Here is a 15,077-nt window from a genome sequence, read left to right on the forward strand (position 1 = left end):
TCAATAGCAGTACTGACTGGGGGAACCTCTAGTATATGACAGTTCATTCACCCATACCAGACATAGTCTCTACACTATGAGTGTTCAGACTTCACGAACAGAAAGACCAAAGCAGAGGCTGTGAAATGAAAGCCCAAAGTCACACTCGGTGACTAAAAATTACAGTCATTTCCAGACTCAGGGTCTCTCCAGCTCCCATTTCCTCCACTCACTCCTTCACTTGCAGGGAAGGGGTTAAACACCCAATCCACAGGCCCTGTGGATTGAAACAATGAATAAAGAAGCCATCAAGCCAGGGAGACCTCTTAGACCACAGAAGTTGTCTTCCATCTCCATGCAGACGCCCGGTTTGAACCCCAGCGAGTTGCCCGCCCTGTTCCCCTCCCTGCGCGCCTGCACCGCAGCCACGAGGGTAATTTTGTGAAGCCTTGCTCAGCCCCACTCCATCGGGGAAGGGACACTTGTGTTGGCCCAAAACCCAACAAACCTAATGCCAGGAAGGGGTTGATGCCTCCCTCCTGCGCGGGTGGGTCGGGTGCTGCCCGGCAACGGGAGCGCAGGTTGCCATGGCAGAGCAAACACTGAGCTGTACCACAGCCACCGGCCCCGTCTGACCACAGCGAAGAGGAGCCGGGAGGAGCTCTCCTTTGGGTGAGAAGGCGAAATATAAAGGGATGAGGGCAATGACAACAATTTCTTTTCCGTTTTTGACACCAGTAAAGCGTTTCACCCAGACAAGCCGAGGCGCTGATCTGTGTCACCGGGGATCACAGGCACTTTCTATCTTCTTCTCCGCATGAGAGCGGAGGGGTGTATGTTGGGAAATGGGATGCATCCGTCCCTGGAACAGTTGCTCTGTAGCTCAAAACTTGGAGCAATTTCTCAGCGAGCACAACGAGCTTTCTCTGCAAAGAAATACTATAATTCAAATCATTCGAGTGTATAAAACACACTCATCCGGTGCTCTGGGAACATGGTGGATGGATTTTATTATCTTTTAGAACTGTTTGCATGTTTACTTTGGCATATTTTTTTCTGTGCAGCAGTTTGATGCTAGGGAAAACCACTGAATAAATGTTCCAGTAAATTACACTATGAATGTCTTAACTATAGATTCGCATGCTGCTGGCCATCGGTATGTAGCTACTGAAACATAAAAACATCAGAGGCAGTGAAATATGTGCCAAATGATTCTAGCAACAAAGCGATTTTTAATTTGCATTATTGAGCTTAATAATTATAATTAGCACCACTAGTGCTTCTGTAGCTTTTGGCATTATCTCCAAAGTGATGTGCAAACAATATATTAAAAATACGTAACAACCTCAAATCATAAATACCTTGATAAAATGAATATTTATATGTTAATCTTAGAAACAAATTCCTATGCTGTGCTAAAATTATATTGTAAAGCACCTTTTATCTTCTAGAGTTACACTGACAATTACCTTCCATATGCCAGTATCCTCTGTCTAGTCCTGCGTTTCAGTCCCATCCCCTGTAGCAGGAACTTAAATTAACCACATGAACAGGAAGATGTTTGTGAGAAGGGGTTTAGATTGCAGAAATCAAGGTGTGCACTTAGAGGGCTGAACATCCAGGTGTTCACTGCAACTGCTCTACACATTTCACAAAGTGTATTCAATTGAACACTGTGGGCATTTGACTGCCTTTCTACTCCTGCCCTGATGGGGTTTTCTCCAAAATTTACATTACCATCAGGGGTTATGTTGTTCCAGGACACAGATGAGGGACCTCTAGAGAAAAATACCCCCTTAAGTTATGCCATAGTTCAGAGAGACTTGAAGTCTAATGACAGTCAAAGAGGCTTTTGAAAAAGGTACTTCAGGAACTGAAAAGGAGATAAAAAAAAATTGGGGTGTATTCAAGCAGCCTAAATTCTATCTCAGCCTCTTTCTCATCAACAGTGAAAGTTTGACACCTCCAAAGAATAAGATACTAATTGGGCAGCTGCAGAAACACAGCCAATAGGAAACACAAAGCACCAAGGATGTACATGGAAATTAGGCCAGATGAGTTTAGCTCAAAATACTTAAAAACTGGAGGCTGTTCAGAGAAAAAAATTATGCTCTAAAATAGCCTTAAAACTAGTGCAAGCGGAAGAGGATATTTTCTGCTGTGTTTTACATCAGGGCAGACCTGAAATAATTCCAGCAGCATAATTGTATCAATCGAACTAAAGCCTCCCTGTACCCAGCTTGCTGCCTTTGTTGATTAAAGGATGATTTTAACAATTGTCTATCTGTTCTTCGTAAGTGAGATCATTACAATTATGTCTTTTCCCCTAGGATCTACAGCAAAGACTACAAAGAGACAAAAACTTAACCTTCAACAGTTTGCCAGACTAAAACTAAACCCAGCAGAGTTCCCTACAGCACGCCTGGGCTGTCCAACAATCATTCAGCCTTGTCACAAAAACACCCACAGTGTCGAAGCCATTTCTGGTAAGAGCTTTGGGGAGTAAAAGTGCTGCCTGCAAACCAGTAATGGGAGGATGAAAAAGTATGGATTTGGATTAGAACTGGAGATGTGGGTGAAACAAAAGGCAAGGGACTCTGGTTGTTTATTGTCTCCAAATTGTTTTGTCTTTGCTTTCTCACCAGTGTGAGTGTAAGAAGAATTGTGTTTTGCACAGGGATGAACTTCTCTTTTTTTGTGGTCAGAACACAAACATTTTCCAGTTTACGGAAACTTTTTGTTAATTTTTACAGACACAAAAGTCTCGGTATCTAAGATGCAGAAAGGCCCTGGGCTCATTGCTGCCCTAAAACTTACTGTGTCAGTTACCGGTATTCACAGACATTTGATTGATTTGTTTACAGTTTTCCTCTGGCCAGAGTCAAAGATGTCATCTCCAGGTACAGACTCAACATCTAAAAGTCTCTCTTCTGAAACTGGAATGGAAAACCAGCTTGTGCTGTCAGGTAAGACCGCGATGCTTCAGCAGCTTTTCATTGTTAGATCAAAGGAAAGACCTGTCCTCAGGCTCTTCTGCCCACAGCGAGATGACATGGGTAAAATAGCTCCAGACTTTAAAAAATCCCTGGCTGAAATCCTGAGTTGATCAGCAGATATGGCCAAGTGACATAATACAGAGGTCTCAAATGTACCACCATCTTCTTACAAGCCCTATCCAGCTCCTGCTCTTGATTCAGCATCGTTAGACGTGTGCAGCTGTGAGCGCACACCCTTCAGGTGTGATGCAGATCAGAATCCCCATGCATTGGGTCATGACATTCTGCCTCTCATCTGCTACATTCTCATCCATTTTTTTTTTTTGCAGAAAGCCCAGAAAAGGATGAAGAAAATCCATTTACAGTTCCTCCAGATATCGACATTTTCTCAATAAGGGACAAGGAAATTAAAAAGGCGAAGGCGGTGCGTATACATGCTTTAGGCCAATGTACACACAGCAGGGTAGGCAAACAACTGGTATGAAGTCATACCAAAATTCAATGCGTAAGAGAAACAATAGCTGCCAAATTCAGCTGAGATTCCCTTAGATCAGCCTCAAGTCCACTGGAGTCCACGATGAAAAATTAACTTTACGAAGAGCAGACCTGAGCACAGACTTGCTGGTCTCTAGTGCAAAATCTGGATATTGTCACTTTGTTTATTTACTTCAAGGCGGATTCAGCACTCATTCCTGTTCCTGGAGAAGATGCCTGCCAGTGCTGTTAGCATTGATTTTTACATAAAGCTTTGACGCAAGATATCTCACTTTCCATGTCAACAGGCTTAGCTTTCTGCTTGGGAAGCTGTATTCCAGTGTTTATTGTGACCTTTTTCTTAAATGCCAATGAAACAAATGCTTAGGAAGAAGGACAACATGGGTTTCATACCCTAGGTTTCTCACCATAAGATAGAGAATTGCAACCCACCAAAGAGCTGGATCTCAGGAATGTCTCTTCCTTATTTCCTTATTTCTCTCTTCCTTATTTCTGCAGTAGACTTTCCTTAGGGCATGCAAGGCAAAGGGGGAGGAAGTCACAGAGAGGTTGTCACATCTCTGAGAGGTCTAATTGTTGAATGTGGTTGCAGAAGCCGGGCAGCAGTGTGGAAGCAAGAGGTCTTTATCTCTAAATCACAAAGGGAGGGCTCCAAACAAGCTTAAGCAAGGCTCCTCACCTGACACTGATGACTGATAGTCTGATTTTAGCTTTGGTTGAGGATCACTGTGTAAGTATGGGGAAAAGCTTAGGAAGAAGTGCACTGAGGATGTCTGCTGTGTGACGTCCTCAGCCTAACTCATGCCTAAAGTCCGCAGAGAGCAATGAATTATACATCAGCTCATGGGAAAACACTGAGCATGAACAACCCTCTAGAAAGCTGTGAAGCAAGTTTGAATAGATCCTCTCAATCCAAACTTCAGGGTTTGCATGCCTTTGTGAAAGCTGGACTGAGTCAGTATTGAGCATGGGCCATCCTGTTTTTCCCTTTATTAGGGAACTAGAAGGATGAATCTCTAAAAATTTCCATTCTCTCTCAGGAATAATCCAGGAAGGAAGAATGAGGATACTGAGTAGGTACAAACTGGCACAGCTAATGGCTGGATGCGGAGTACAAGTCAACAAACTAGTGAGAACAAACACTAAGAAATGAAGTGTTTTGGTTCCCTCAAGAGAGAACATCATTGGGATTAGTCAGATAAACCAGGCAAATATGCATCAGCAGCATATCAGTAGCCTGCAAATTTCTAGACTGTGAATAACCACTCACATCTCTCAAAACCACAGCAAACAAAGCATGTAATCAAACTGTCCACTTAACTGACATCTTCTCATAGGAACGTGAAAGGATGAAGACAATGAAAATCCATGAGAAAATTACTTACTCCAGTAAAATAAAAGCAAAGCCGAAAGAATTGAAGAAAGCTCTGCAAAAGGAGGAAAAAGAAGAGAGCAGGAATCAGGCAACAGATGAAGAGAGATCGAAAACTCCTGAGAAGATACTATCATCGAAAGCCATTAAAAGAGGTAGGGACAGTTGTTATCTTTGTGGTGGTGCTGCTCAGCTGGGTAACAGCCTAAAGCAAAATCTAAGAAGGGGATGGGAGTTAGCTGAGGCTGACTTCAGCGGGACCCTGCAGACTCTATAGCCATATGCTGAATCTTGCCAACTTCTGTGGGGCTGAACCATCTCAATCTTATGCATTTGCAGAAGGAGCACGTATCCTCCCACTGCAGTAGCCTGGATTGCACCATCCCCTACAGCCTCTGCAGTAGCTGTGAGTTCGGGGAATAAGCTGGGAGTCAGCTGAGAGCTTGTAGGACTTTGCATCATGCAGACTTTTCTACTAACCTGACCTAAAGTTGGATTTTAGTGGATGTGGGCCTAAATCTTCTGCCTCTGACATGAGAACTAGCTTTGTCATTAGTGTCTAGGGGAGAATGACCTTTGTAAGGACCAGATTCTCCACTCTGTTCTACCTGGTCTTACTCCACAAAAGCTCATATGAAATTGATCCTAAACAAGGTCAAAACTACAATAAAATAATCAGTACTGCTGAGTCCAATGCCAACCACAGCCACTCTCATGGCAACCTTCATTTTCACTGTATTTTGTCTTGGCTATATTTCCTTCTCTACTCTCATCAACTTTATATTCTCATTTCAGACTACCCACAAGTAAAGATGTTCCATGAATACATAAATAACGAAAGAGATATATTTTTACTCAAGGTACTTGTCTTTAAGAATGTTAATTTCTATGTGTTTAATTATTCTTTCCTGTGTTTTGTTTCTTTTCCCTTAAGATCCATTGAGATCAGACCTCACAAATCAGACACATCAGACCTCACAAACCGATTGTCCAAGTCCCGTGTTAAAGATACTCATAGTCTCCAGCCCAGCAGTGCCCAGCCAAGAAAGAGAGGAACGTAGGTGGTTTGCACCAAGCAGTAGCAGTCACACAATTATTTAATTTGTCAGATGTGCAGATATACTGACCCTTTGGCTCCCCCTGTCCCATACATAAGTTATATCTGGGAGACATCCTAATCTAAAAATAAGGGACCTGTGCTAGAATATCCCCATGATTCACCTCTGTTATTGTGCTGTAACTAAACTGAATCAATCTTTGTCAGCCAGGAGATAACACTCTGCTGGGACTTCTAGATTCTGGCTTTAGTTTAACAATTTATTTGCTATGTTACTTCTGAAACATCTCCTAGCCTCTACGTACCTAGTTTGCACTAACATACATACCTTGGTTTGAAAACCTTACCCTCTCTGCCAGCAACTACAAGGTAATAAAGGTAGCCAAGAACAAAGCTAAACCTACATATCTTTAAAACCACCAAACCAACCAATGTGACTGTATTCTCTTTTGGGTTTATTTCAGTATGACATGGCAGTAAAGCAAGAGGAGATTCAAAAGTTGAAAAAAATAATAAAGAACGAGGAAAGAAAACTGGAAAAGGCTGAAAACTACCTGGAGAAGGAAGCTACCATGTTTGAGGAGTTCCTGAAGGAGAACCACAAAACCTATTTTCAAGCCCTGAAAATGTAATTGAAGTTGAGGGAACCACCTGTGTGCTCTTTTGTGCCAGACACAGGAGGTCTTTTGACATCCCTGCAAGGATTTGGCTAGCATCTATCCTCAGATGCGCTGGGTCTGATTTTTACCTGAGTTACAGTCCTGGTGGCACTTTATTCCCACACATTCAATGCAAGAGAGGAAGGGGACTGAAAGCTGAGGAATGCCCTCATTGCAAACGCTCTCGATTTGGCTGCAGCAAGGAAACTGCTGTTGTCTCCACCACTTCCACTCTTCTCACAACACCCTAACAAGAGGGAGATGCTTCTGCCCAAACCCTCACAGCAGAAATTGTCCCCAAGTGAAGGAAATTCAGCACATTACAGATATCAGAAGGGCAGAGCAGCAACTGATGCTCAGCAGCAGCCACGTTAGGGAGACCTTAATCTGGAAGTGTCAGTGAAACCCCATAGTCTCTTTGCCAAGCCACGCAGGGCCTTCAGGCAGGAGCCAAGCGTCACCCGGGATACATCTATAAGTGAGATTTCTGTAAGAGATTTCTAGCGCTCCTCCCACATCTTTTGCTCTGTTTTATATACACTTCAATTAACTACTCACTTATTGCTGAACTGTTTTATGGCTTGTATTTATGCCTTCTTCCCTAGTGCTGAAAAAGAAACTGCAGCAAAGACAAAGAAAATATCGGAGGTCCGTCTAATCACTTCCCAAATAGAGAAACTCCAAAGGTAATGGTTGCACACTACTCTTGCCCAGCCTTTAACAGCCCTCACAGTGTTATACTCTCACAGATAAAAGGAATTGGGGGAAAAAAAGATTTCTAAAGAGGTTTCATTTCAAGAGGCAAAATGTTTCAGTTTTTGTTTTCCAGATACTGGCTTTGTTTCTAAAACAACTCAACTAGTTTTTTAATGATACTTTTAAAACGTATAAATATTCCAAAACCAAAATGAAATGCCTCGTCTCAGATTAAAGACCAAACAAAACTAAGTGATGCATTTTAATGGCGACCTGGGGGAAACAACAAGAAAAAAAAAAAAGCAATTCCTGTTAGGAGTTGAGCTGGCAAGATTTCTCATTCATTTTCAAGTAAAAATTCCCAAATTAGTAATGCCAATGCCATAGCAATGGTCTGGCTGCAGAAATGTAACCAGACAGCTTCCACCTGGGGAACCACAGACACCACGAAGGGCAAGTTCCCATTTGTCTTTGCATGTTCATGAAGACATGTACCCTCTTGACCCTTCCCTGGGTGAAGCTGACTGACTAAAGTTAGAAAGAACCTGTTCAAACAGGGGGCTTTCCTCCCTGCGAACAAACTTTGTCCGCTTCTCTCACCCCAGTGATATAACCAGACTCAAGACTACTCTGGAGGAGTACAAGATGTACAGGGACTTCCTCTATCAATTATCTCCAAAGGAGTGGCAGAAGGAAAACAGGAAAAAGCGCACAAAGGAAAAGGATTTGGAAACAGCATCCAAAGCTGATGAAGAAATTGCCTCACCTCCCGCCACTGCAGAGCAGGGTGAGTGCCAGGGAAGAGCTTCTCACTCCTCACTGGGACTTCCCTGTGCTCTAACTATACATCTCCTTGTCTCCAGGCCAGGGTCTGACAGACACCACCAGTCCCTATGGTACCAGCTATACAGATGTGCCAAGTTCCCTTCTGTCTTCAAGAAATTTGGAATTCTGCTCGTTACATGAGATCAGGCCACAGCTCAGAAACTTCCTGAAGCCTCTATCGACAGGAATAATGTAAGCACAAGACAATGCAAACAACCGACTGGTTGTAATGATTAAATAATGTAGAGAGCACTCAATTGACTGGGTGTCAGTATACAGGAAACCCACTCCTCTCCCGCACCTTCACTGCGAGCATACCTTGTTGGAATGAACCATCCTACTGGAACAAACCTAAATGTTGGTTGGAAGCCATCAGATGTGCCAGTCAGTATCCACGTACCTGCTCCAGCAGAGCTCCATCCTCACATCCTCTGCTAAGAACCTGCCCAAAGAGTCTGGACCTTGACCACAGGAGGAATCCTAGACCTTGGGCATTTGTCCTGAAGCAGAACCTCTCAGTGGCATATTTGTGGCTGAGTAACTGGTTCCCTCTGTTGGTCACTGCTGCCGTGCAAGCAGCTGCCTGTTGTTTCACCATTAATGAAAGTCCAAGGTCATCGTAGACCCACATTGCATTGACAGTGTACTTTCAGTAAGAGCCTTCGGACAGTATATGTTGGGATGCAGCAGACTGACACTGCTGTAAGGTAAGCAGGGCCAGTCTGAGAAGTGGAGGGGCATGCGGGAGCATGAGAACAGCATGGCCAGCTCCAGCTTTTTGAGGCAAACAAAGAAAATGCCTGGAAAAGAAACCATGAGTAGCTGGTGTGTCTTCTAAGGGTGGAAAAAAACTGGCTATCAATAGAGTTTGAATTAAGTCATTGCTTGCAGAGCCATTTTCTCTGCCTCCACCCAGAGCACGGCAGGTGCTGTCACGTGCCAACCCTCATGAAGCCGCTGCAAACACTAGGCAGCTGTCACATGGCAGGAACAATTTGGATACAAGTGGGACTGGCAGTAGGTGACGTAAATGGAGGTTTTTCACCCCTCTGTGGCACAGGGGACAAGGGCAAGTGAAGGTAATGAGCTGACTGCTTGCAACACCAGTCAGGCACCTCTTGTCTTCCTCTTCCAGCTCTTGTGCTGGCTTGTCTCTGAGCAGGGAAGAAAGGCTGCACTTCTGGTTAATGGTAGTAGTTTGTGCAGAGGAAGAAGTACTCAACAGCTTTCTCCCTGGGCAGGTCAAAACTCCAGACTCTTATGGTGACCACACCATGTTGTTCAGGAGCTGTACTGTGCTCACACAGAGCACGAGGCTTTCTCTACACTGGCTGTACTGCTGCCTGAGCCCTTTTAAAGAGGGCTCCTGCCTCCGCCTTCTCATGACCCAAGAGCCCCCATCAAATTCAAAGGCATTTGGATCAACATCCTCAGTCCGGGCTCATGTGTCATCTTGACCCTGCTGGCCAGCAGAGCCTGGAGCGGCTCAAAAGGCAGATTGCTTGTGGACAGACGTACCTACTACGCTGTATGTCTGTGTGACCCCTGGCTGCTCCTCACCCCTCGCTGCCACAGGGGGCCAAATGTGTGAATGTGCAAAGGACTATTCAGAAGCAAACAGCAACAGCAAACAACAGTGTTCATGATTCACTAACAAGGTCTCCTTTGAACTATCATTTTTTCGGGGGGGGGCCGACATACAAAATGGTTTTTTCTTTTTTCAGAAGTTCACTGGAGGATGCAGAGAGTGAAACCTCCTTGGATGAAGATGAGGTCAGAAGTTTCGCGTTGAAATATTTACACTTTCTGTTTGTTCCGTGTCGTTTATTTATGTTATTAATTTCTCTTACCTTCTAACCATTCATAACGGTATTGAGGAGTTGCTGTAGCCACTAATTATAGATGTATGTTTATACATCCATAAATGTTCATGTTTTAGCGACATGTATTATAAATACCTTAGTTTAACTTTCCCCCTTCAACAAAATCTACCATCAACTCAAAGGTTGCCATCCCTTAAAGAGATATGACATCATATAATGGTAGATTTTGAAGCTAGTGAAGTCATTGCTTTATGCCTGAAATAAAAGTTTTCCCAGTCGCAGACATTTGCACTGCTTTTTACTCCCCAAATCGCAATTTGTTTTGTGAGTGAGTTACCGAGGCAGTGTTAAGCTACGCACATCAAGAAGGTGGGAGACATTTCTATGTGGACACTTATGGATCTGTCTGCATGGGAGAACATTTGAACAACCAGGGCCAGTGCAGACCAATCTCCATATAGTCCAACGGAAAGGAAGTTAAAGGAAGACAAAAACTCATCACATGTGTTTTCCACTCCAGGAACCCAAGTTGTATTTTACTGATCCCCAACAACTGCTGTCTGTTTTCATGGAGATGAAGGATGAAAACTTGTCACTCATCCAGAATGCCCAAGAAATCGAGGAAAATCTGGCCAAGGTCCAACACACTTTCATCACCACACATGAAAGCACGTAAGCATGATCCTGCCGCTCCTGGGAAGGGGTCCCTGTGCCCCACCTTTCAAACATAAGTGACTCCCTCTTCCCCTAGCACCTCACCACCAGGCTGCACGCTGCAGATCGCACATGATGCTCGTCACTCAGCACACAACAGTCTCTTTCTTGTATCTCTCGAGCCCAGCAGCAGCCCCTCCAACTCACTATCTTGTGAGCTCTTTGAAGAGTGTCAATTCTAGGTAATTTAGGAGACAGGACTTGAGCTTGGGACTAGTTCTTTAGTCCTCAAGGCACAGGCAAGGCACAGGCTGGGGAAGTGATGCATTTAGCAACCTGAAGTAGACATAAACTATAAGTATCCTGTAATTCTCATAAAGGCCAAAGGAAAAATACAAGGCATGTCCTGGACTGATCCAGGCCAGCACTTATTCTGACTCAATGCAAACCCTTGCTAGAGGAAGCCAGCAGGGAGCCCAAGTGTAATTGCAATACAGTATTTCAATGATAGGTAGGCACACATATTCCCATTTAAAGTGTAGCTTATCCCCTTTCGAAAGTTTTTAAACGCCATCTACTTCCCCCAGTGACTTGTTAAAAAATATTGAAAGTTCAGTTATGCTTTCTTCCTCCCACAGACCAGCAGAGTAACCGTAATTCCACAAAAAAATCCCAAATTCTCTCTGCTCTCAGAGCTGTAGGTGCAAGCTCCCCAGAAATGGCATGAAGCGTTACCTCCATCTGCTGGCAGCAGGAGGGACGGTCCAGGCTGGGAAGCAGCAGAGGAGTCATCTGCTGCAGAGATGCCCTTTACCAAATAACCTCTTTTCTCTTCTGGCCCAGGGAGGAGCAGTTGGCAGAGCTGAAACAGCAGATGGTCACCCTCAAATCCTCCGTCGCCAAGGAAGAACAGAGAGTAGCAGATCTGAAGCTGAAAGTTCAGCTCTTCTCCTCTGCAGAACACAAAGTTGATGACCAGGTACAGCACCCTGAGACCAAGGCAAGGGAGATAACGTGTGCATAAACCGTTCCTCTCCACCAGCCATAGCTGTCCTGGGAAAAAAGGCAGACAGTGGGTTGCACTGGGGATGGATCAGCGCTGTTTCTCAGCAATGCAGCTATAGTGAGGACAGGTTTGGGGCACTGCTGAGGGAGCAAAATGGGGCAAATATGTCTCCTCCGTGCAGGTACAAAGTGGGAGTAGGGATAGCAGAAGCAACAAGGCAGCTGCGATATGTCCCAGGGCCAGGAGACCAAAAGAAGAATGGCTCAATACAGCCTTGATCCCAGACGCTGGTGCTAAGCAAACAGGGAAACAAGCAATTGATTTTTGTTGAGGGACTTAGAGTGTACTAATCTCCTTTGCTTTTGGAGGGATTACACGGTTCCACTGAGCAGAACCCAACCACGTTTCTCACCATGTCTCCTCTCATCTCTAGGACAAAATGCTCACAAGCCTGAATGAGAAGGTGCTGAAAGTCTATTGGGACTGCACTGGAAAAAATGAGACAAACCTGCAGACAATACAGATACTAATGGTGATAGAAAAACAGCTCAATGATTTACTGGATAGCCTGGAGAGAATCCCACCAGCAAAAAGAGAACGAGTTGAGAAAGCCAAGAGAAAGGAACGGATGACAAGGTAAGACAAGACCCTTCTCTGGAAACAAGGCCTCTGTTTTTAAATGTCCTCAGTCAAAAGCAAAGCCATTGAAAGATCCAATCTGTCAGATCAACCCAAACCACTGTAACAGCAATCTGAAAGCCCATGTAACCATTACATCCCATTTCACCGCTGTAATGATTTCACATTCCCAGTAGCTGCACCTCACAACCAGCGAGCAGCGACCCACAGCTACATTAGAAAGGACCTGGAAACTATATTAGAAAAGTGCAAAAACTGGAAGAAGCTAAAAAAAATAATAATAATAAAGATCTCCTGAGAAGATTTGATGATGAGGATCATCATTTCAAGCAGACAATTTGCAGTAACAATATTTAAACTGATTGTATCTAGCCATCCCAGGTGAATCAGATCCAGCAGAGAAAAAAAGCATGAGGATTAAAAACCAGAATAGTAGCATTTCCCTCCTACTTACTTTCTTGCTCTGTATCTTTCTTCACCTTTGTAGCAGAAAGGGTGTTGCTTCTTCCTCTTGTTCTGTGAATGGTTCTGCACTCTTAACTTACAGAAGACAGACATTTATCCTGCCCTAGGGATGAAGGAGAATTCAAGAAGGAATCTGACACTTCACCTCCAAATAAAAAGCAAAACGAACCAACCAATCCCTTCACAGAGCCTTTAAAAATCTCCTGAAGATCACAAGGTTAACAATTCATTTCCTTTCTGCAGCAGAGTTCAATAGCTTGAGGCTATTTCCATAGGGAATCTGAGCCACCTGCAGTGTCAGCCTCATTAGGCAAAGGTGTAGCTCCAAGGATGTCCAACCTTCCTACTCACACCAGTACATTAAAGGCTCGATTGCACCAGTGAGAACGTAAGACACGAGCATCATTCACCCACAAAACTGGTGAGCAACCAGGGCATAAATCACCTGCTCAAGGTGGTACAGAGCATGTCTGTAAGAGAACCATCTCACATCTCCCTTTGCAAAGCTTGGTGTGCTTTTTCCTCCCCTCACTCCAGAAAGAGTAGGATCAAGTGCACCAAGTGTTTCCTTCTTACCACCTCCACAGCAACAAACTCCAGCATCGGGTATGCCCAAGCTCTGGTGGTCTTACTCTGTTAGACAAGCTGTGTGTCAAAAGCGCATTTGGTGCGGCTGCACATCACGTCTAACTCACCCTTTATTTGCTCCCTTAAAAAGGCTCAGAGAGGAAAAACTCAGACTACAGAAGGAGCAGCAGGAGGAAAGATCACAAAGGGCCCTGGAAAGATCACTGGCAAGATCACTGGCAAGTACAGAAAAAAAGGTAAGTGCAGGAATCCAAAGGAACACCTCACTTAGAGAAGCTGGGGTACTTCAGCATCAAGTTTAAGGGAGGAAGTGTCCCTAGGGGCTTCCATAGCTCGGTAGTGGTGGCACCCACACTCATACATAACCCAGTTTACAGGACTGGAGTAACTTAAACAACTACTGGGAAGTCAGTTATGCTGCGAGTTATTTCAGTTCAGGATCCTTTCATCATCCTTCTCTCATCCTTGTGTCTTGACCACACGGCCCACTCCATTACTTAGCAATTTGCTCAGTAAGCTCATGTTAACTTGTTAATATAGTAGTATTAAAAAAAAAAAAGCATTAAAATTAGCAAATAGGAACCGAGCAGCAGCAGGACAGTCCCAAACCCAACAGCATGGCCCTAGATCAGCTCAGCCATAGCCATCAAACCATACCTTTCTTGGCACATTATACCACACTGCGCTTTAGCCCCTCAGGAGGCAGAGTGCAGAGCTTCAGCATGACTCCTGCTGCCCATTTCACAGGTCAACTCCATGGTAAGGGCAGCCCAGTGCTCAGTCACACACCCAGCACAGGTGGTTGAGAACAGGTGCCATGAGTCTCTGCCCCTTTACACAAGGTAAAATAAGAGGCTGCTGCAGGCTCCCACAGATATTTTTGGGCTTCCAACTTCTCATCCTCTTTAGAGCACACAAACAAGGCCTTAGTCAGAAAACAGTTGCAGTATGTTGTAGAACCTGAAGCACTAGCATATGTGTGGCCTTCAGATGCTTGATGCTAATTTTCTAATAGAAAAAGTACACTTAGACACACTGAAACCTGCCCAGAAAGCCAACAGCAAGGGGCCGGGGTCCCTCACAGCAGGAGTTGGGCAGAACGAAGCAGTTCTGCACAATTCAGACACACTACTCCAACACAACACTGACGTACGTGCCTCTTCCTCCTCTACAGAGCAGCAGGAGGCTGATGTTTCGTTCCAACCCACCTGTGAGGAAGGAGAAGAAAAAGCACAAGCAAGAACAAATAGATAAGGAGAAGGAAGAATACCTCTATTATTTCACTTGACAGCACAGCGTTAACACGGCACAGAGGGCTGATGCTGCTCTACAAAAACTTTTCATACATCTACAGTCTGTTAATATTTGCTCAGTGGACTTCGTGGTATTCCGTATCTTCTCCTACCCCAAGATCCCAGGGAAAACTGTTCTGTCAGGCAGTCTCCCCTCCCATTGATCTTCTGCCTAAGAAAATAAATTAAAATTCTCTCTTTTTGCTTCTCAGGCTCCTGCTGGCAACAGTGCTTCTCTCATTCAGTTTTTGACGCAAATAGCACTTTCCCTACAAACCTGACTGCTGAGATTCACTGCAGTTCTGGGTAACAATCTTTGCTATGGCACAACTAAGCCAGGCACCTGCCAGACATTTATTATAATCACAAATCTGTTGCAGGACTATAAAAAACAAAGGCTTTGCTTTAATCCAAAGGATGTGTTTCACAATAGACTCTACCCCACTACTGTGGGGAAGACACAGTGAAGGAAAACCAGCAGCTCTGAAGAAATCAAGATGCTAACAATTAGCTCTGTCAGATGCATCCACA

At 44.3% G+C, this 15,077-nt stretch overlaps 1 protein-coding gene across 1 annotated transcript; it reads left to right on the forward strand.

Annotated features, from left to right (window-relative positions):
- The first annotated feature begins 271 nt into the window (after positions 1 to 271).
- CFAP100 (cilia and flagella associated protein 100) lies at positions 272 to 14,970 on the forward strand. The gene is made up of 17 exons (XM_009570934.2): positions 272 to 412; positions 1,114 to 1,135; positions 2,310 to 2,465; positions 2,844 to 2,945; positions 3,305 to 3,399; positions 4,808 to 4,997; positions 5,638 to 5,702; positions 6,364 to 6,527; positions 7,164 to 7,244; positions 7,860 to 8,041; positions 8,118 to 8,271; positions 9,804 to 9,852; positions 10,423 to 10,574; positions 11,400 to 11,535; positions 11,996 to 12,198; positions 13,385 to 13,490; positions 14,429 to 14,970. Exons 1-17 carry the CDS (start codon positions 272 to 274, stop codon positions 14,540 to 14,542), a joined length of 2,112 nt encoding a protein of 703 aa, XP_009569229.2. The 3' UTR covers positions 14,543 to 14,970.
- Positions 14,971 to 15,077: the final 107 nt, after the last annotated feature.

Source organism: Cuculus canorus, chromosome 11, assembly GCF_017976375.1.
Source record: "Cuculus canorus isolate bCucCan1 chromosome 11, bCucCan1.pri, whole genome shotgun sequence".
NCBI classification, from domain to species: Eukaryota; Metazoa; Chordata; class Aves; order Cuculiformes; family Cuculidae; genus Cuculus; species Cuculus canorus.